The sequence below is a fragment of the Sebastes umbrosus genome, chromosome 19, assembly GCF_015220745.1.
Source record: "Sebastes umbrosus isolate fSebUmb1 chromosome 19, fSebUmb1.pri, whole genome shotgun sequence".
Taxonomy (NCBI): Eukaryota; Metazoa; Chordata; class Actinopteri; order Perciformes; family Sebastidae; genus Sebastes; species Sebastes umbrosus.
In genome coordinates, this window is record NC_051287.1 from 3,348,201 (window position 1) to 3,369,800 (window position 21,600).

The 21,600-nt window shown below is 40.5% G+C and overlaps 1 protein-coding gene across 3 annotated transcripts in view; it reads left to right on the forward strand.

Moving 5' to 3' along the window:
- ap3b1a (adaptor related protein complex 3 subunit beta 1a) overlaps positions 1-21,600 on the forward strand; it is a 67,871-nt gene that overhangs the window by 21,576 nt on the left and 24,695 nt on the right. For 2 of the 3 annotated variants that reach the window (XM_037752496.1, XM_037752493.1), the window contains exons 7-21: positions 2,856-3,038; positions 4,313-4,468; positions 6,946-7,043; positions 7,170-7,224; positions 7,301-7,372; positions 7,551-7,613; positions 7,732-7,864; positions 8,661-8,770; positions 8,909-9,085; positions 10,632-10,818; positions 13,369-13,499; positions 14,335-14,479; positions 15,549-15,726; positions 18,449-18,605; positions 21,122-21,170. In XM_037752496.1, the coding sequence (XP_037608424.1) occupies positions 2,856-3,038; positions 4,313-4,468; positions 6,946-7,043; positions 7,170-7,224; positions 7,301-7,372; positions 7,551-7,613; positions 7,732-7,864; positions 8,661-8,770; positions 8,909-9,085; positions 10,632-10,818; positions 13,369-13,499; positions 14,335-14,479; positions 15,549-15,726; positions 18,449-18,605; positions 21,122-21,170 (1,894 nt within the window). The remainder of the gene's footprint in view (positions 1-2,855; positions 3,039-4,312; positions 4,469-6,945; positions 7,044-7,169; positions 7,225-7,300; positions 7,373-7,550; positions 7,614-7,731; positions 7,865-8,660; positions 8,771-8,908; positions 9,086-10,631; positions 10,819-13,368; positions 13,500-14,334; positions 14,480-15,548; positions 15,727-18,448; positions 18,606-21,121; positions 21,171-21,600) is intronic. The other variant, XM_037752495.1, reaches the window with a different exon arrangement.

Genomic DNA, 21,600 nt, shown 5'->3' on the forward strand with positions numbered 1-21,600 from the left:
TTAGACAGCCAGCTCTCCAGACACCTTTAGGTTTGTAACACAGTTTTACCAGATCGAATGTTAATGAATCAATTTAACTGCAAATCAATGAATTAATTTAGGTAAATGCTATTTAGCTGATGTCAGTGTGCTGCCTGTAGAAGAAGGAAACGTTTGGTTATTGTTCCAGCCTGTGTCATCGTCCAGGCCTGCTGACGTTTACCTTTACAGATGTGCCTGTTTGGTTAAATGGCTGTGACACACGGGAAGGGGGGGGGGCTGCTTATAGGCAGGATGGTATAAAGAGAAAATGGGAAGGCCCGATGACAGAGACAACATAGGAGTTTGTGCAGCTGTTTTACCGTGATGGATCTATTATCCAGCCATTACAAGATAAATGATCGATCCCTCCCACCAGCCCGCCCCCCTGCACCTTCTGCAAAATTGAAATGAGAACAGAAAGGAGGGACGGGGGGGTGGGGAGGGGCGGTATGATCAGGGGCTAGGTGAGATGCCCATTAATTTAAGAGGAAAAGGAGGGAGGAGGAAGAGAGCAGGAGAAGAGCGAGCGAAAGGGAGGATAGGCCGACCCCGCGCCGGGCCATCAATCAAAAAGGCGCACGTTGTCTCTGGCGTGATGACCCAGCACTCTCTGCCTCTCTGGCACCCTAATTAGAATTCATAGCAAAATAGATGCAAGGAAACGGTTTGGGCCCTTCATAATTTTATAGGAAATTTATTGTTATTAGAAGAACCATTTGCTTAGTGTGATTTTTCCATTACCGGCTTGTCACGCAGGGTAGATAATACGGTCGAGGAGGGGGAGGAGGTGTATGAACTCCATAGATTGGGGTGTCAGTTTTGTTGATGGTGCATGTAGTTTACCTTGGAGCTGTTGTCTAATGGGGGAAGTTGGGAGAGAATGCACAAAGCCTTGCAGCAGGATCCAGAAACAGTGTGCTGCCTGTAATAGCCTCAGAGACACGAGAGGCCTTGGGAGGACGCCAGGGGAGTGAAAATACATGTCGCCAATGCATGCTGAATATACGTACATTCTAATGAGTGTGTTTATCTACAGTAGAATTATATGTTGGTAGAGATAATAACTGAAAAGACCAGCTGTGCTTCAAGCTGCTGTGAGGCTACTTTAACAGAGATAATGTATGTACAATCCATGATGTTGTTTATACTGCACATCAGTTCCTGTGAACACTTTTCATTGGAAATACTTTCTATTAGTCTTTTTTTTTTTTGGATTATCCAAATGAAATTATATCAAATGAAATTTTATTTATATAGCACATTTCATACGACAGGCGTAGACTCAATGTGCTTCAAATAAAAACAAAAAACAGGGAAAGATCATATATGACAAGAACATATAAATAAGTAGGTGTTACAGTAAAAAACTGGCGTGGCGATTTTCACAGAGGTCCCTTGACCTCTGACCTCAAGATATGTGAATGTAAATGGGTTCTATGGGTACCCACGAGTCTCCCCTTTACAGATATGCCCACTTTATGATAATCACATGCAGTTTGGGGCAAAAACCATGCAGTTTTTTGGCATGCAGTACAAATGTGCTATTTTTGCCTGTTCTAAAATGGTGTGTTCTTTATAGTATGACAGTTTTCCTAAAATAAAATTTAAAAAAATCGCAATATATTGCCTTGCTTACAGTGTCGTAATATATTGAATCGTTACCCATCGTATCATGATACCTATTGTATTGCCATATTTTTGCAGCCTTACCAAAAACTGCAGCCTTCATAATGGTCGTACTGTTGAATCAACACCTCTCTAAAAACTCTATCACATATGATAACATGCATTTTCATGCATGACTGTTGGTATTAAGCTACTTTCTAGATCTACCTGCGAGTGTCATTGTCTTGAATATAACTAGTATTTCTTCGGGTCACTCTGTAAATGTACATTCATACATCAGACTGACACCATGAGATGTAGTTGTTTGATCCTCCAGTGATCCATTCATCAGTATTAGTGTGTGACTGTCAGAAAAAGCTAATCATCACTCAGATTTGAGGTCCAGATTTCTCAGAGAAGCTACAGACAGCAGCCGTGCACACACATTTCATACACACACACACACACACACACACACACACACACAATCAATGCAGGCTCATGACAATGCTGATGGGTAAATGCACTGGGTTCCCACAGGGCCACTGGGGGCCAGAAGGCTTTAATTGGGAAGACCAGATTCGGCTCCCTTTCTCTTCTTCTTCTTCACCCTCGCCTGCCCATGATAATGCTGTTTGCATATTAATACGCCGCCATGTCACTCACTCATTCGCACAGTCAGTCAGCGAGCCAGCAGGCAGTTCGGTGGCGGTGGTGGCGGCGGTGGTGGGGGGGTTAAAACATAGTTGATTATTGGATCTCTCAGCTGCTGCTTCCTCCTCGTCCTCCCTTCTCTGTGAATTGAACATTAAATGAGTTTTGCACCTGAGAAAAAAATATATAATTTACAGGAAACATATGAGAAACACTCTGATTGATGGATTTCTTTCACAGGATTGTGTAATTTAAGTGAGTTAAAACTATAAAACGCAAACCTTTTCTATCTAATTATCAGCTAACTACTAGGGGTATTATAATCAAAGTGGTAAATTGACATTGTGCTTTTTTTAAGTGTTTTTTTCTACCAGGGTCACATCTATTAACCGTCTTTTATTTCTCTAGAGTCTTTATATTACGGCTTTTTTAGAGATAGAGTAGATGTTCAATTTGCTACACATCCTGATGACTTCCATTAACTCCAGTGTTAATACTGGAGAGAAATAAATACAAAACAACAGCATTCCCCTCATGAGTTCTTCTTCTTCTTCTTCTTCCCTTGTTTTCATTAGCTTGTGGCCGGCAGCGTGGTGATGTCTTTTGATGAGGTGTGTCCAGATCGCATCGACCTAATCCATAAGAACTACAGGAAGCTGTGTAACCTGTTGGTGGACGTGGAGGAGTGGGGCCAGGTGGTCATCATCTCCATGCTGACGCGCTACGCCAGGACGCAGTTCACCAGCCCCTGGAAGGAGGTGAGGCACTCATCGCCCTCAAATGTGTATTAATCTACTGCAGAAAATAGTGTGCATTTTGTTGAATTTCCTCCTGTTTGAGTAACATTTGCTAAAAATCCCAGTGAGCAGCTGTTTTAGGAAGTTACTGAGCCTTTTTTAAAAATGAAACCGTAGCTTCCGGACCCATTTTTGAAGTTTACATCTTCAGAAGGAAGCAATGGGCCTGGGGATAAATGCACAAACAGGCTGAGGAAAACGTATTTAGAGTCGAACCAACACTTTGTTGGTTTTGGTCTTTTCATGGGGTTAAATAATGAATAACACCAGCCTTCACCTTTAAAAAAATAATTCTACAAATGTATGAATTGAGATGCATGAAAATGAGAGATAATTTGAATTCACAATTTAGGGATTGTAGATTGTAACATTTGAGTTAAACTCCTGTGTTTAGATTTACAATCTTTGTGTTTTTTATAGGGCTGTCGATCGATTAAAATAGTTAATTGCAACTTAATCACACATTTTTTATCTGTTCTAAATGTACCTTAAAGGGAGATTTGTCAAGTATTTATTACTCTTATCAACATGGGAGTGGACAAATATGCTGCTTTATACAAATGTATGTACATATTTATTATTGGAAATCAATTAACAACACAAAACAATGACAGATATTGTCCAGAAACCCTCACAGGTACTGCATTTAGCATAAAACAATATGCTCAAATCATAACATGTCAAACTGCAGCCCAACAGGCAACAACAGCTGTCAGTGTATCAGTGTGCTGACTTGACTATGACTTGCCCCAAACTGCATGTGATTATCATAAAGTGGGCATGTCTGTAAAGGGGAGACTCGTGGATACCCTTAGAACCCATTTACATTCACACATCTGGAGGTCAGAGGTCAAGGGACCCCTTTGAAAATGGCCATGCCAGTTTTTCCTCGCCAAAATTTAGCGTAAGTTTGGAGCGTTATTTAACCTCCTTCACGACAAGCTAGTATGACATGGTTGGTACCGATGGATTCATTAGGTTTATTAGTTTCATATGATGATATGAGGAAATGTGTAATGGCCTCTCTATACAAGAGAACTTAAGAGGGTGACTGATTCTTGAGTCACTGAAAAACACTTTTACTATAATTGAAATATTGCCAATATAAAATATTTAACAACTGTGTGCCACTCAATTTTGCTCAATCCATGGGGGGCAATATAATTGAAGTTTGGGCCATTTTGGTTCACAATAATCCAGTGAAAAGCATTGTGTTATGTGTGTTTGTGTTTCAGGGCGCCATGTTTGATGAGAACAACGAGAAGGCGTTCTACGACTCTGACTCTGAGGAGAAGAAAGAGCCGACGGAGGACAAGCCGTACATCATGGATCCAGACCACAGACTGCTGCTCAGGAACACCAAACCTCTGCTGCAGAGCAGGAACACTGCTGTGAGTTAGCTGGACACTTAAACACAGACATATACAGCCATAGTCAAGCCATTAGGAGGAGAGCGTGTACGTGTGCGTGCTGCTTTTTAAGCTGTCGAGAGGTATAAACACTGATCAAGGCCTCTGCTCGTATGTCACCACTGTCTGAGAGATAAAAGCTACACTATAACTAGAGCTGCTGTGTTTCTGTATGGACGTACACGCACTTTCAAATTCACTTCCTAGCAGTAATGCATTTTAAGATACCTTTTCTTACACAAATACAACACGCACACCTGGACACACAACGTAAAGACAATACACACACACACACACACACACCTGCCATAGTGCAGAAAAAAACAGATAAAAAACGTAGTGAGTGCAGATCTCCATCACCCAGGAGTCTCAAGGTCTCTGTCGCTGTGGAGCAGCGGGAGGAAAAATGCTCCCAAATGAAAGTGTTGATTAAAATGTGACATGCTGTGTCTTTACACGCGACAACACAGTGACATCCTCCATCTTCATGTAGACGGCTGAACCCTTTCATTCTGCCTGCAACGATGGACACACGTCCGCCTGCTATTTAAAGCTCCGCTGAAAAATTACATTTTATAGAGTCGTGCCATGAGTGTAGAGCCTGAAGAAATGCGTAGGAATTTAAGATGGTGGTGTGATAATAATAATAATAATAATAATAATACTAGAGCACTTACAAGTTACAAAGTGTTTAGAGTGTTAAAAAACATGAACTCAAGGAGAAGTATAACATATAGAGTTAGAGATTAAAAAGCTGGTAGCACATTCTGGAAAGTGGTTGAAAATTAAGACAAACAAGAAGAAGACTGAAATGCAAAGACATTACCGAGAAGCAGTGGTGGAATGTAACTAAGTAGTACATTTGTTCAAGTGCTTTAGTATTTCCATGTTATGCTGCTTTATACTTCTACTCCACTACATCTCAGAGTTAAATATTGTACTTTTTACTCCACTATATACACTCACTGGCCACTTTATTAGGTACACCTTGCTAGTACCGGGTGATCTTCTGCTGCTGTAGCCCATCTGCTTCAAGGTTGGACGTGTTGTGCGTTCAGAGATGGTATTCTGCATACCTTGGTTGTAACGAGTGGTTATTTGAGTTACTGTTGCCTTTCTATCATCTCCAACCACTCTGCCCATTCTCCTCTGACCTCTGACATCAACAAGGCATTTCCGTCCACACAACTGCCGCTCACTGGATATGTTCTCTTGTTCGGACCATTCTCTGTAAACCCTAGAGATGGTTGTGCGTGAAAATCCCAGCAGATCAGCAGTTTTTGAAATACTCAGACCAGCCCGTCTGGCACCAACAACCATGCCACGTTCAAAGTCACTTAAATCCCCTTTCTTCCCCATTCTGATGCTCGGTTTGAACTTCAGCAAGTCGTCTTCACCACGTCTAGATGCCTAAATGCATTGAGTTGCTGCCATGTGATTGGCTGATTAGCTATTTGTGTTAACAAGCAATTGAATAGGTGTGCCTAATAAAGTGGCCGGTGAGTGTATGTCTGACAGCTTTAGTTACGTTACAGATTACGGTTTCATCCCCTTCCTGTTCAGTGAAAACCACAAATCTCCAGATGTGTTGATGTTGAATGTTTGGGATGGAAAATGCATTGCAATGCAATGCTTTTCTGACACCATGTAAAGTTGACTTTTTAGAGTTTTGTGATATACAGTATATGATGTCTCACAGGACAGCGACGCTACAAACATATGATGATCTTGTAGACCATGATGCATTGCTATAGATTAAACTAGCCAACAGGATATAAAGGAGTTAAAATACGGATCTACATCCTTCAAAAAAGCATGGGAAGTTACTGTCGTCGCTCCCAGGACTTAATCCTATTAACTGTCCCCAAAATCCGTACTGAACTAGGAAAAAGGACATTCAAGTATGCTGCTCCCTCTTCTTGGAATCAATTAAAAAATGACCTGAATCTTTGAGAGCTGGTCTCACTGAACTGCGTGTCAGAGAACTACGGTGGCCTTCAGGGGATGTAAAAACATGAAAGTCTCTCTCTAGAGCCAGTGTTTGGTTTGTCCATACTGCATGAAGAGGACCAGCTCCCTATGTAGATATAAAGACCTCATTCTAAGCTAACGAAAACACAACGATTATTAGTTTCAGGTGATTATACACTAATGAAAACATAGTTATGAATATTGTATTTCTGCTCATAGATCCCCCAAAATGCTACTCACTGGTCTTTTAAACATCTACAGTAGTAAAATGCAACATACTCATACTTTAAGTACACTTTGCTGATAATACTTACATACTTCAGTTATATTTTTAATGCAGATATTTTAATTGTAAGAGAGTATTTTCACAGAGTGGTATTAGTACTTTTACAGGATCTGAATACTTCCTCCACTGCTGACTAGAAACCAGTCTGTAAAATGTTTCAAGAGATATTTAAATAATTCCCGACTGTGTTGGTGTGTTTTAGGTAGTGATGTCTGTCGCTCAGCTCTATTGGCATTTGGCTCCTAAGCATGAAGTCAACATCGTCACCAAGTCTCTGGTTCGACTACTAAGAAGCCACAGGTAAAGAAAAAATAATATATATATGCTGCCTTCTCCTGAGTCAGCTGTGATGACTTACCATCTTTCTTCGACTGTATCTCTGCGTCCACATTGTTGATGTCTGATTATTGTCTCTCTTGTGCACAGAGAGGTGCAGTACATTGTGCTTCAGAATATAGCCACCATGTCTATTCAGAGGAAGGTAAGTGTGCAGAACAATGACGTTGTCTTGATTCATTGACGCAGGCTCTCTAATAACAGGAGTTATCTCCTAACAGGGGATGTTTGAGCCCTTCATGAAGAGTTTCTATGTGAGATCTACCGATGCCACACACATCAAAACACTGAAGGTAACTACCAGTTTATTATCTGCATTATATACATACTGATGCACAATATTTTAAGACAATATTTTGTTTTATTTCCTCTCTATATATATTATATTTTCCCAATTTGTATGCAACTGCTGCACAACAATTTCCCTCAGGATATATCATCTTAACCAAGCCTCCCTTATGATTCTTGTAGTTGGAGATCCTGACCAATCTGGCCAATGAAGCCAACATCTCCACTATTCTGAGGGAATTTCAGGTTTGTGTTTTTTTTCTAAATGTTTACCAGTAATCGACATCAACAGTCGAGGGTTACTTTGAGATCTGGGGTATTACTTCTCCTCACTGTCCTTGTCTTGTCGTTTTTTTTTCTTCAGACCTATGTGAAGAGCCAGGACAAGCCGTTTGCAGCAGCCACCATTCAGGCCATCGGCAGATGTGCCACCAACATCTCCGATGTGACGGACACTTGTCTCAACGGTCTGGTGCTGCTGCTCTCCAACAGAGACGGTAAATTACCTTCATTGTTTACAGATATCTGAGTGTTTTACCTTCCTCTGTATATTAAAGGGATAATTTGGATGGTTTGAAGTGGGGTTGTATGAGGTACTTCTCCATAGTCAGTGTGTTACCTACAGTAGATGGCGGTCAGCACGCCCCCAGTTTGGAGAACCAGACAGGAGTAGCAGCACGGGAGCAAAGCATAGTACTAAAACGGATTTTAGACACCTAAAAGAATCAATATCAGTTTAAGTGTACGCTTTATTCAGAATATTTTCACCACTTAACCTCGCTGTCAGACAGCCTTTTCTAAAGGGGAACTGAAGCTGTAATTTTACCTTGCAGAACACGGGAGTTGCTGGTCTAACGCTGCCTCAATCGGTTAATTAGTTTGTGTTATTGTGTGACTTTGGTGAATCCAAACCAACCCTTTAAAACACTAAAGTCACACAATAACACAAATAAACTAATCAATCAAGGCAGCGGTAGACCAGCAGCTCCTGTGTTCAGTGAGGTAAAATGACTGTTTTTGTCAATGGAGTCTGGTGGCTTTGAAGAGAGCATAGATAACCACTTCAGTTCCGCAGTTTTTAGGTGTCTAAAATCCATTTTGCTGCAGCTACAGTACTCTTGTCTGTTTCTCCAAACTGGGGTCGTGCCGACCGTCATCTACTGCAGGCAATACACTGATTATGGATAAGTACCTCTTACAAACCCACTTCAAAACATCCAAACTCTCCCTTTAAGGTGCGGTGACTGTCCACTTTTGTGTCTGTTGTGAGAACTTGCTGTGTTGTCTTTGCAGAGACTGTGGTGGCCGAGAGCGTGGTGGTGATCAAGAAGTTGCTGCAGACTCAGCCGACCCAGCACAGTGAGATCATCAAACACATGGCCAAGCTCTTCGACAACATCACTGTACGTTTCATCGTCGTATTATTCGTACTGTTGATCCACTTCTATCTGTTCAATATAAGATAGCAACGTGACAACATTTATGCTTGTGCTCAGAGTAACTGCTGCTCTTTCTCTTTGGTTTGCCACCCAAACATGCAGGTCTCCATGGCCCGAGCCAGCATCCTGTGGCTGATGGGAGAGTACTGTGAGCGGGTGCCAAAAATTGCACCTGATGTCCTCCGTAAGATGGCGAAGACTTTCACAGCAGAGGAGGACATTGTCAAGCTGCAGACGGTCAACCTAGCAGCCAAACTCTACCTGACCAACTCCAAGCAGGTATAACATTAAATACAAAGTGCCAAGAGAATTTTAATGTGATGACCTGAACATGGAGCAGATATGGTGCCAAATTATGGTATTAAAAAGAGGTGAATCAGATTCTGTTATCTAAATATGGGCCCATGAATCGTCCTTTTAGGTTTTTTATTTCACAAGACACAGCGCCGTCTTGCAGTAATTGAACACTTCTGCAGCTCCGAGCTAAATGCTCAGTTTAAATATAAAGCCGTGAACGAGACAGCTTTAACGTAATGGAGCATTTCCTAGCACAGCTTGGTGTCTACAGGCCCGTTCAGTGAGATGGGGTGATTTTGGCCTCCGAGCCGGGTTTATGAGCCCAGACGCTGCCTCCTCAAACGAGCACATCATTACACCTCTTGCTCCTCGTAATGTGTCGGGGAAGGATGGAGAAGGAGAGACAAAGACAATTCAGAAAAAGGATTCGGGTTATAATGCTGCTGTTTTTATGGCTGCCTAAATAATATATGTCAGTGCAAGTGCTCTTTCTCGCTGTTTTGGGCCAGAGGAAGGGTTTTTTAGTTATCCAGGGTGAAATAAGAACCACAATATAGGAAAAAGGAGACAAAAGAGGGTAATGGCAATCCTTGCACAACTGATTGTACACAAAGTTTTTAGCCTTATTCCAGTTTTATCGATTTTTGGGAATAGGAAGGAATAGTTTAACATTTTGGGAAATATGCTAATTCTCTTTCTTGCCAATATTTAGATGATAAGATTGATACTACTCATTAGGGCTGCACAATTAATCAAATATTAAACACAATCACGATTTTGGCTTCCCACAGTTAAAGGAGCATGGTCGACTACGATATCTGCTCATATCAAATCAAGCGCTTCCCAAACTAACAGCCAGCCACCAGGGGGCGATCCAGATGTTTTGGCTTCACTTTTGGGGAGCTATCATGCTGCTGTACACGAACCAAACAGCGGCAGTGTGTGAAAATCTTTCCTGAATGTTGTGGCTGCAGTCCAGAGTAGAAGAGTAATGTACCGTATATTACCCGTTTTAACAGAGAACAGACAAAATTCAGGTGAAGAAGAACCTTTTTTTAAGTCTTATTTTGATGTAAAGATTTGTACATCAGCAGGACTGTAGCGTGAAAGTGAAAGCAGTGCTCTGTTTATTTAAATGTGAATCAATGTGAACAAATATTTTGCCCCTGAAATCAAATGAATAATCGTGATCTCAATATTGATCAAAGTAATTGTGATTATCATTTTGGCCATAATTGTGCAGCCCTACCACTCATGTATGTTCCCGAAGTGCAGAGCGAGAGCCAGGACACATTTAGCTTAGCTTAGTTTAGCATAAAGATGATGGAAACAACGGGTACAGACACAACAGTGGTAACAATCAACTCTCAGCGAGCAACCAAATAAGTGTCTTTCTTAAAATGTCGATCCATCCCTTGTTAATCCCTCTGTTCTGCTGAATCAGTTTAAACCAACAATCTTTACTCACTTGTCTTTTATCCTACTGTCTTACATGTCATCCTACTTCTCTGTCCTCTCTGACCTTCAGACTAAGCTGCTGACCCAGTATATCCTGAACCTCGGCAAATACGACCAGAGCTACGACATCAGGGACCGAACGCGCTTCATAAGACAACTGATCGTGCCCAACGAGAAGAGCGGCGCCCTCAACAAGTACGCTCGACGCATCCTACTGGCCCCCAAACCAGCCCCGGTGCTCGAGTCTGCCTTCAAAGGTACTTCATACTTTTGCAATTTCAACCCGTTATCTTTATTTTGGAACATATTAACTCCTCTAAATAGGTTGAATATTTAAGATTAATACCATTCCTCTCTTGTTTGGGGATTCATCTGAAACCAGTCACTGAATCCATATTAACTGGACCTCTATTTCACTTCTATTTCCAGTAGTATGCAAAGTTGATTCAGGCGGTGGTTTTATTATTCTGGTGTGTCTGTCTCTCTGAAGGGCAGTTAGGTCAGACCCCTTTACCTTGCACTAATGAGATGGGTAAATTATTGAGCTAATGCTAACCTTTTTCAGACACTCGGAGGGAAAAAAATCTCCCTCATTTAGCTGTCTCTGCTCTTCTCTCTCTCTCTCTCTCTCTCTCTCTCTCTCTCTCTCTCGCTCCTTGACAAAGGGGACAGAAACTGCCTCCTGCAACATTAAAATTCAGAGTCAGTTTGCACCTACTGGATGTTTATGGAAAGCGTTAACCACCCCTGTCATTCTTAATATTCACAACTTTTTTTTCTCTTCCTGGTTTGCAAAGCACAGTTTTTAGAGCAAACCTCCCAAGGCACAGACACTGATTATCTTCCTGTGTTGGACACTGTGGAGGGAGAAGACTGAATGTGTGGTTGTGTGCACACAGAAGCAGAGTTTATATGAGGATGCCTAGTTCCTATATTAAAGGTCTCTATATGTATACAGTGACATTTAGCCACCGGCTCCCTCATTAAACCTCTGAGACCCACAAAGAGCCGTTTTGTCTTTTTTTAGGGGGGTACAAGGGGTCTTTAGGGGGAGATAGCAGGTCAACAGTAGATGTCACATAGAAGTGGTGTACATCATCTGAAAGCTGAGAACCTGAAGATTAATTTGAGATGCAGCTCAGCACTGTGTGTCAAGTTGTTCTAGTCATGAATCAGAAATAAACATGAATTCATTGGTGGTCATTCCCATGCTCTATTATGTCTCATAAATTGTTGCAGAATTTTTTGGGTTGATACCATTTGTTCCACAGATTTGGTGCTAAATTTAATCATTTTTTGCCACTCGAGAATTGATAAAAATTATCAATAATCCCTCCAAAATAATACCACATTAAGACACCAAGACCTCGAGGAACACCATAGAAAAAGCCATGCTGTGATTTGGTTTCAAAAACTTTTGAAACATTTGGAGATTTCTGCAAGAATTGCATGTTTCGGCGATTGGATGGCGAGCACTTCTGTTGTGTAAACTGCTCAGAAACCCCCTTATTGTCTAATCTATAGCTAGGAAAGCCATCCTTCCTCTGAATGCTCTAGGTCTCTAGTCTGATCCATCCATCCTCTGAATGCTCTAGGTCTCTAGTTTGATCCATCCATCCTCTGAATGCTCTAGGTCTCTAGTTTGATCCATCCATCCTCTGAATGCTCTAGGTCTCTAGTCTGATCCATCCATCCTCTGAATGCTCTAGGTCTCTAGTCTGATCCATCCATCCTCTGAATGCTCTAGGTCTCTAGTTTGATCCATCCATCTTCTGAATGCTCTAGGTCTCTAGTTTGATCCATCCATCCTCTGAATGCTCTAGGTCTCTAGTCTGATCCATCCATCCTCTGAATGCTCTAGGTCTCTAGTTTGATCCATCCATCCTCTGAATGCTCTAGGTCTCTAGTCTGATCCATCCATCCTCTGAATGCTCTAGGTCTCTAGTCTGATCCATCCATCCTCTGAATGCTCTAGGTCTCTAGTTTGATCCATCCATCTTCTGAATGCTCTAGGTCTCTAGTTTGATCCATCCATCCTCTGAATGCTCTAGGTCTCTAGTCTGATCCATCCATCCTCTGAATGCTCTAGGTCTCTAGTTTGATCCATCCATCCTCTGAATGCTCTAGGTCTCTAGTCTGATCCATCCATCCTCTGAATGCTCTAGGTCTCTAGTTTGATCCATCCATCCTCTGAATGCTCTAGGTCTCTAGTTTGATCCATCCATCCTCTGAATGCTCTAGGTCTCTAGTTTGATCCATCCATCCTCTGAATGCTCTAGGTCTCTAGTTTGATCCATCCATCCTCTGAATGCTCTAGGTCTCTAGTTTGTGGCTGTAAAGTTTCATGAGGCTGTGATTATCCTAGAGGTCACCACAGGTCATTTTATACAGAGTGAATGAAATGTCTCCTATGGGGACTAACATCATCACACATGAATACAGTTGGGCTCATTGGATCCACAAGAGTCTCAGCTTTACTTTTCTTTGCTTTGGTTTGTACCAATGAGTTTTCCAGCTCTAAAACTGAGCCCACTACAGTCCTTGAAAAATGTAAAGTCGGCCAAGGGCGCCGGCGTCCTCAAGGAGTGGAAGAGGTTAAAGACAGACTTCAGTGACTTTGAATCGTCCTCTGTCTCACAATTTTTCCACCACTTTTGAAACTTCCTTTGTTTTTTTTCTTATCTTATCTTTTATTTTATTTTCTATTTCTTTAAAATGACCTCCCCCTTGCTTTTTCACCACTCTCTTATTTTCATCCCAGTGGCTTTTTTTGTGTTTCATTTTCTGTCATTTTTCTCTTCTTTCAGATCGAGACCGTTACCAACTGGGCACTCTCTCCCACAGTCTCAATTCTAAAGCTACTGGATACCAGGAGCTCTCAGACTGGCCAGCTGTTGCTCCGGACCAGTCTGTGAGGAACGTGGAGGTCATTGAGCCAGTAAGAAATCCACCTTCCTGACACACTCCGCATCATAGTTTGACTTTACTTTTACGTGTCTAATTCTAACTCACACTTGTTAGTTTATTGCCTCTTCACTTTCACGGTCTCATTATGTCTGACAAACTTTGATGAGACCTGCAACGTTATTATTTTCTAACCTGGTTTTGTGGGATGAATCAGTTTGTGTTGGAGGAATTAACATTCCCTCCTCTCTTCCATTCGGCGAAGACGAGAACTTTTTGAGCCTCGTAATAAGTTTAAGAACAAAAATTACAGAAATTAAAGGGCTTTGTTTTTCATTGAGGGATATTATTGATTCTGTTTATTCTCAGAGCACCAGCTTTATCATTATTACTTTTTGGCAGCTAATGGGGATCCTAATAAAACAATAAACAACAATAAAGCACAACTCAAGCGGTCATTTCAACAAACTTTATACCTTTAAATATATGTAAATATCTGGTAATGTGGGAAATCTGTGTTGTCCTGGACAAAATAAATGCCTGTAAAAAGTTATTGACCTAATTTGGTTAATTGACTAATCCATTGCATCTGATTAAAGCGATTGAGAGGTATAAAGTGTGCATATATCCACTATATCCAGCTCTTCACACACTGCTAACGGCTACATGCTTTACGCTTTACTTTGTGTGAATAGTTGAGTCTGTAAACATATTTTAATTGATTTGTTTTCTTCACGTTAAACACCTACAAAGCAAAAACTATTTCATAAAGCTTCTGAATAAGATGTTAGAATCATTTCATCTCTAAATGATGAATCTCAGATGATGTAATTTAACTGACCTCACTTCCCTCCACTCTATCTGTTTAGGTGCAGGAGTGGGCCCCGTTAGTTGGGAAGACCAAGAAACAAAAAAAATCTGACAAGTTCTACTCGGACGATGAAGAGGAGAAAGAAGAGGAAGGATCTGAGAGCAGCGGCAGTGAAGACAGCAGCAGCAGCAGCAGTGGTGAAGGTTTGTCTTTGTGTTTGAAGGTGCATGTTTCTGTCTAGCAGATAGACGATGAAGTCTATGTACTGTTGTCCTCATGGGACAGTGTATTAAAGTTCCTTAATATTTCTGGTTGATTTTGCGATACCTGTGCTCACTGCTGGTAACGGCAAGTGCAGTTTAATACTACAGGTCCCAGAATTCAAAGCAAACACTCGCTTAGCAGCTACATTGTCAGAAATACAACAGAAAAGCAACTGGTGTATCAGTTTACAGTGCAGCCAAACAAACTTACGATTTGGACTAGTAGTTTTGCACAGAACAGCAAAGCACATATGAGTTGGTTACCTTGCTGAGGAGTCGGAGGTGTCTGACAGCTCATTGTTGCTGCTCCTTCTTGTTTCATTACTTCCTTCAATATTTAAAACTAATGTAAAATGAACATGTAGTTTTGTAGATACATTTTTGAGGTTGTCAGTTCTAACATTGCGTTGCGTTTCCTGTGACTGCCAGGGTTATTGTCATGAACTTAGATGAAAATAAGCAGTGAGAAATATAGTCGGAAACTGAAAGTAAATAAAACTATTATCTTTTAAAGAAAAAATTAACTGAAACCATATTGCCTGGTTAAAAGAAATTATAAAAAATAAAATAAAAATGAACATGAATTCATTTCAGTTTTATTTTTTTATCTATAATATATCACAAAAGGCGACAGCATGAATTTCTGTCAACTCTTTTGACATTGAACCACAGAAACTGAATGGACTTGACATTCCAGGAAATGACGCTATGCTGCGATTGCTTTACAGTTAATTGTTTTTCACATGCAGTCTGGTCTTGAAGAATTAAATAACTAGAACATGATTTAAATATTGTTGTAGATCAAATGCCATTTAACCACCAAGCTATTCAGCTCAGGTCTAATGTTGCCATTCATACACAGTTCTCCAACCATGTATTTTGTATTTATGATCAAAAACTGAGTTTCATTTCATGAAAAATCTAACTTTAATTCACCAGGCTTATATGTTTTAATGTTCTGTGTGTATATATATATATATACTGACTGTATATCTGTATGTGTCTGTAGAGTCAGGCAGCGAGAGTGAGGAGGAAAGCAGTGAAGAGTCAGGAAAGACCTCCAGTGATTCTGGAAAGAGCTCCAGTGGATCTGAAAAGAGCTCCAGTGAATCTGAATCAGAACAAAAAAAGAAGAAAAAGACCAAGAAGGCTCCGCAGAAGAAAAGCAAACCAACTGCTGCCTTCAGGTACAGTTAAACCCTCCCGTCTGGGAATTTTCCGTGTCCAGATGTTACCTGTTTCTTTCTCTTTTTCCTCTTTAGCTAATGAGACAGGTGTGTGTTTGTGAGAGTCGTAGGCAACAACAAATGTGATCAGCGCTTTGTTGCATCAACGAGCTCAAACCTCCATCTCTTCACAACTTCAGCCATTTTTATAATCTATATGACAACCCACCTTCTGGCTGATACTTCCTTCTGTTCAGCTTACGCTTCATCCAGTATGGTTACCAGGAAGAACCTGAAATTTTAGAGAATTTAGATTCTTATAGTTGCTGGATTTTTATTTCTGTGCTGCAACAGCAAGAACAAAGTTTTTATGATACATTGAAAAAGATGAAACACACCCCGAACAAGTTGTGGGCCGTAAAAACGTCATTATGCCTGAGTAGAGGCTGAGCAATTCTCCAGCTCCAAGCTGTAGCCTCTCCGGCAATATATGTTTGTGTTGCATGTGTTTTCTGGGTTTGATTTTCTGACTGATATGTGGCAGCGCTGTTTAGACACTCACTTGGAAGTTCCTAACACAACTGAATGGACACGACTTGACAGTTCTTAAGCTAAGAGACGATAATTCATAAATGATAAATTAATGACAATAACGATGGAAAACTCAGATATAATCAGTGTGAAAACAAGCACATCTGCAGTTTATCATGTGCATATCTTGTGAATTTTATGTCACGAAGGACTCGCAACACCGTCATCTGCTCACGATCAAAATTTCTTCTTTATTACTTTATGAAAATGAAAATGTTTCAAGCCTAAATTGGAGGAAACAAACACACTTTGTTCTGCATATTTTGCCTAAATATGTTATTAGTGTAGTAAGTCACATGAGGTCTCTCACACATGATGTTTGGCCTTATGTGCACCCAAAAGAAATAGTCTTAACCCATAGGCGAGGTGCCAGTGGTGGAAGAAGTACTCAGTAGTACAAAAGTGTGAGCATCAAAATATACTTTCAAAAGTACGAAAAGAAAGGCCTACCTAAAAAATCAATATCAGTTTAAGTGTACGCTATATTTAGAATATTTCACCTTTAACCTCGCCGTCAGTCAACCCTTTCTGACGGGTACTAAAGCTGTTATCTATGCTCTCTTCAAAGCCGCCAGACTCCTTTGACAAAAACTGTAATTTTACCTCGTAGAACACGGGAGTTGTTGGTCTACCGCTGCCTCGATCGATTAGTATGTTTGCGTTATTGTGTGATTTTGGTGAATCTGAGGTAATGCGAGGTAAAATGACTGTTTTTGCTAATGGAGTCTGGTGGCTTTGAAGAGAGCGTAGATAACAGCTTCAGTTCCCGGTCAGAAAGGGCTGTCTGATGGCGATGTAGAGCGGTGAAAATATTCTAAATATAGCATATTTATATATATATATTTGCATAAAGCAAGCATATTTGTCCACTCCCATGTTGATAAGAGTATTAAATATTTGACAAATCTCCCTTTAACAGATACAAAATGTGTGATTAGTTAGTGATTAATCGTGATTAACTATGGACAATCATGTGATTAATTGCGATTAAATATTTCAATCGCGATTTAATGTCCTTTTGAACAATGAGAGCAAAGATCAGGCAGCAGAAAGACAATCATACCAACTGTCTTGAAGGAGGTGACAGTCTGTGAGCCATACACAGCTATTGTACTGTATATACACACACTCACAGAGACACACTGAGACACACAGAGACACACAGAGACACATGAGGCTGGCAGAGCTGCTAGAATATCGTTAGTGTGAGTTCCATTAACAAGCTAATCAAGGAGAATTTTCCTCCAGTAGCGTAACCCACATTTACATGGCTAATGGATAATGACTTTTGATTGGTCATTTAGCAGCCTGGTGTTGCCAATGAATGAGATTTGAGTCATTACTACTGAATATGCTCACGTACACTCTCTTACACACCGGCAAATCTAGTTTCTTATGCACTCTACTTCATTTGCTCACGGACACACAAACTCACAGCGAATGTACCTGATTTTGCTGTGTGACAGGCCGCCGGCTGACCCTGTTCTCTCCATTAGAGAGTATAATTAGAGCAACTCACCCCAGTGCTCAAACACACACACACTCACACATACACACAGTAATTAGAGCAGCTCACCCCAGTGCTTCCACAACAAACACAGCATAATGCCCTCATTATGGCCCAGTCATTTCAGGCAGGGCCTAATCAGGCCCACAGTGATTTATATCACTTTTTCCTGTTCGCAGCAAATGAAATCTGTAGGCCAAATTAATACTGGCTTTTCATCATCGCCCAAGTTAAAAAGCCAGTTACCGTCACAATTCCCCTCATTAATTTAACGGCTGAAAATCCCAGGCAGGCGGAGTAAACACTCATTATCGGGACAAATTGAAGAGGGACAGAGCGAGTGAAAGAGAGAGGAGAAAGATGGGAAAGATCTTTTTGAGTGAATGCAACATTGAATTAACTTCACAAACAAAAACAGATTGATCGTTGTTGTTCTGACCGGGACGCGCTTCAGCTTTTGGAAAATATATATTATTAAAGACATTTCAAGTTTTATGTCCGATGAGACTATTTGTTCAAATGAAATACATGGAAGCTGTACAGTATGTGTTTTATGTAACTGTTGTGGTAAAAGCAAAGTACTATTATTTTCATACATGTATTCTATTCTACTGAGGCAGTGTTTGCTGTTCTTGTGTGTTTCAGTGACTCGGATGAAAACGGAAACGGACCTGTAGCTCAAGCCAGCAGCTCGTCAGCTGAGAGCTCCTCCGGCTCAGAGACCGACTCCGAAGACGACTCAGATTCAGATTCCCCCGCAACACAACAGAAGAAGAAGAGAGATGTGAAGTCCAAACCCAAGGTGACGTTATGAGTTAGTTGAGTCCAGTAAACAGATCATTTGGATCTTGGATGAAGAAATGGTTTAACTGAGTAGCAGAACAATTTCTAACAAACAGTGAGCCACAAAAATAAAACATGTCGCACAACTCTTCCCCAGTAGACGTTGCTCTAATCACTAGATGTTTTTAGTTTTCATCTTGCCTTAATGAGGATGGTGTCTGAGGTTTCTAGTATTGATCAGTCATAGCGTATTAGGGCAATTGTAGGTAAGAAAATAATAATTACGTAGCCTCGGGAGGGGGGTAATATTCCAAGAAAAATGTTAGTTGTAAAAAAGATTAAAGTTGTAAATTTACAAGAAAAGAACTTTGGATATTCTCTGCGATTATAAAGTCATAAATGTGCGAGAAAAATCTCAGAATTTCTGAGAATAAAGTCACAAATTTATGAGAAAAAAACTCATCACAGCACAGCTTGCCATGCATTATGCCTGCAGTGATTTATTGAATTATTATTCTTATTATCATAAGTATCCGGACTTTGAAGAGACATTGCCGTGAATTGGGCCTATTCAAACAAATTATTGATCTGAAGCTTTTTTTTCTCGTAAATATACGACTTTAATCTCAGAGTTTTTTCTCTGAATATTGCCCCCTCTTCCGGCTCTGTAATTATTTATTTTTTTGCCTACAATGGCCCTAATACGTCATCGTACATAACTGATACGATGACTGAACTGAACTGAAAAATACTCAAGTCAGTAGGTTGTTTTCTTCTCAATAGGCCCAATTCACAGCGATGTCTCTTCAAAGTCCAGATGCTGATGATAAACTGGTGATTCTGGGCTAAAGTCATGAGTGTTTCCTTGTTGATGAATCTGATTGCAAAGTATAATTTGATTAGCTCCTCCACTGCAGACATAATAGACGATGAGGTTGATCCAACCGTACAGAGTGAACTGATGTGGTTCCTTGATGGAAAAAAAACCCAACAATTTTTCAGAGTTTTTTTCTTGTAAATTTGTAAATTTGCCAATTAAATCTCAGAGAATATCCTAGTTTTTTTTCTCGTAAATGTACGACTTTAATCTCGGAATATTACCTCCTCCCCCGGCTCCATAATTTTTTTTAATTTTTTTTAATTTTTTTACCTACAATGGCCCTGATACACAGTTGTAGTCATGGGATTTATAGGAGATCTTAGAGCATGTTTGCTATTTTCTCATGACACATACTAAAATGAAAAAAAAAAAATCTAGCACATGATTGTCATCATTATCTGCATCTTGATTTATCCAGAAACTATCTCTAATTTGAAAAGAATGAACATTTTCTATTATAAAAATCCCAAATTGAGAGGATTGTGTGTGTGCTTGGTGTAGGTATCCGCTCTTTGTTTATGACTGGCTTGATTAGACTGCTCAAAGAGAGTGTAGCATACGAATGCTACGATACACTTTATGACATATTTATTTATTTATCTAGTCATTTATTTTTGCTTTTGGCATGTTCTGTCCTCCATATCGTAACCCCTGTATCATGATACGTATCGTATCGGCAGATTCTTGCCATCACACAGCCCTATTTAAACCCGCGTAGAATATGATATTATTGTAAACAAGATTAATGAATAGACTCCTGTTTTGTCTCTCTTCTGTTCAACTGTATAAACACCAGGTTCTCCTGGGGAAGTTGTTGTTCCCCAGACACACACACGCGGCGAGAGCGGCGAAATCTCAATTTATTTTGCGGGGTATAATTTTGCTCCTCTGTTATCAGCTCTATTTTCTTCTTCTCAAGTCTTTCATTCGTCCCCTTTTTCAGCCCTCGCCACCTTTTTCCTACCTGTTATATGCTCAGCACATTATTCTCACCCTCCCTTTCCTCTTCTGCACTATGAAATTCTCATTTCATACAGTTTGTCATTTGGACATGGCCTATGAATTATGCATCTTTCTACACACCTCTCTTTACTAACAAGGTTTCCGTCTCTATTACCGCCACCCAGCGTCAATCAGAGACGATCTGATAAGATACGGCTTCTAACTTTATTGTTTGTTTTCACTCTCCCTCTTGTTTGGTTTTTTTCCCCTCGGTCTGGAGTATGCAGAGTGGAATTTTATGGTTCTTTATGTGACGTGAATGGAGCCGTGGTCGGTTAGGAGGGTGTGGAGAAAGGGTGATAAAAGCGCTCGTATGTTTAAATGCGTTTTTATTGGGCCTGTTGTGGCGCCAGCTAGAGCCGTGTGTTGTAATTCCCACAAGTCAACACCTGACAAGCTCGCCTCAGTCGCACGAGGTGGCGTGTATCGGTTGTGACACGACACTGTGCATGACTGGTCATTGAAAACTCCAGACGTGTTACATATAAATGCAGAGTATCTGTTTTTGGGATGAATGTGTCATGTCTTGAGAGACAGCAGAATTGAAACATTTCACCCACTGAATAGCGCAACACACAATTTCACTACTTTTGTTTTGAGGTGTCATTTTTCTCTCTTCCTCTGTGTTGCTCATTGTCGTGTTTGTTTTTCAGGTGGAAGTGAAGTCCAAGGTGGAAGTCTCCTTACTGGATCTAGATGACTGTGAGTTTATCTGTAAATCACTCAAGTTTTGTTTGTAATTTTGAAGGTTAATGCTCCACTAATGAGCCCTTTTTATTATAAGCAGTGGATCTTGTTGTTTTGGTTTTACAACCCACAACTTCTGCTCACATATACCCCGTTTTCAGCAGCGGCAGCAGGCTCCAAAAAAGCTCTGATAAATTAAATGTATTCTACCTGCCCAACACCAAACACCAGACAGAGAAAGTTAGCAAATTCACAGAGAAGAAAATCGAGCATCTACCATCTAATAATGACCCAGATCTTTTTCTCTGGAGCTGAAGAGAGCTAATACGAGAGTGAATATTGGGTTGCATTTGTCAGGTGGCCAGATCCTAATGAATGCCAGTGTTGCTCTGCATCTACTAGATGTGTAAATAGGCAATTTATAACACATTAACGTCAATATTAA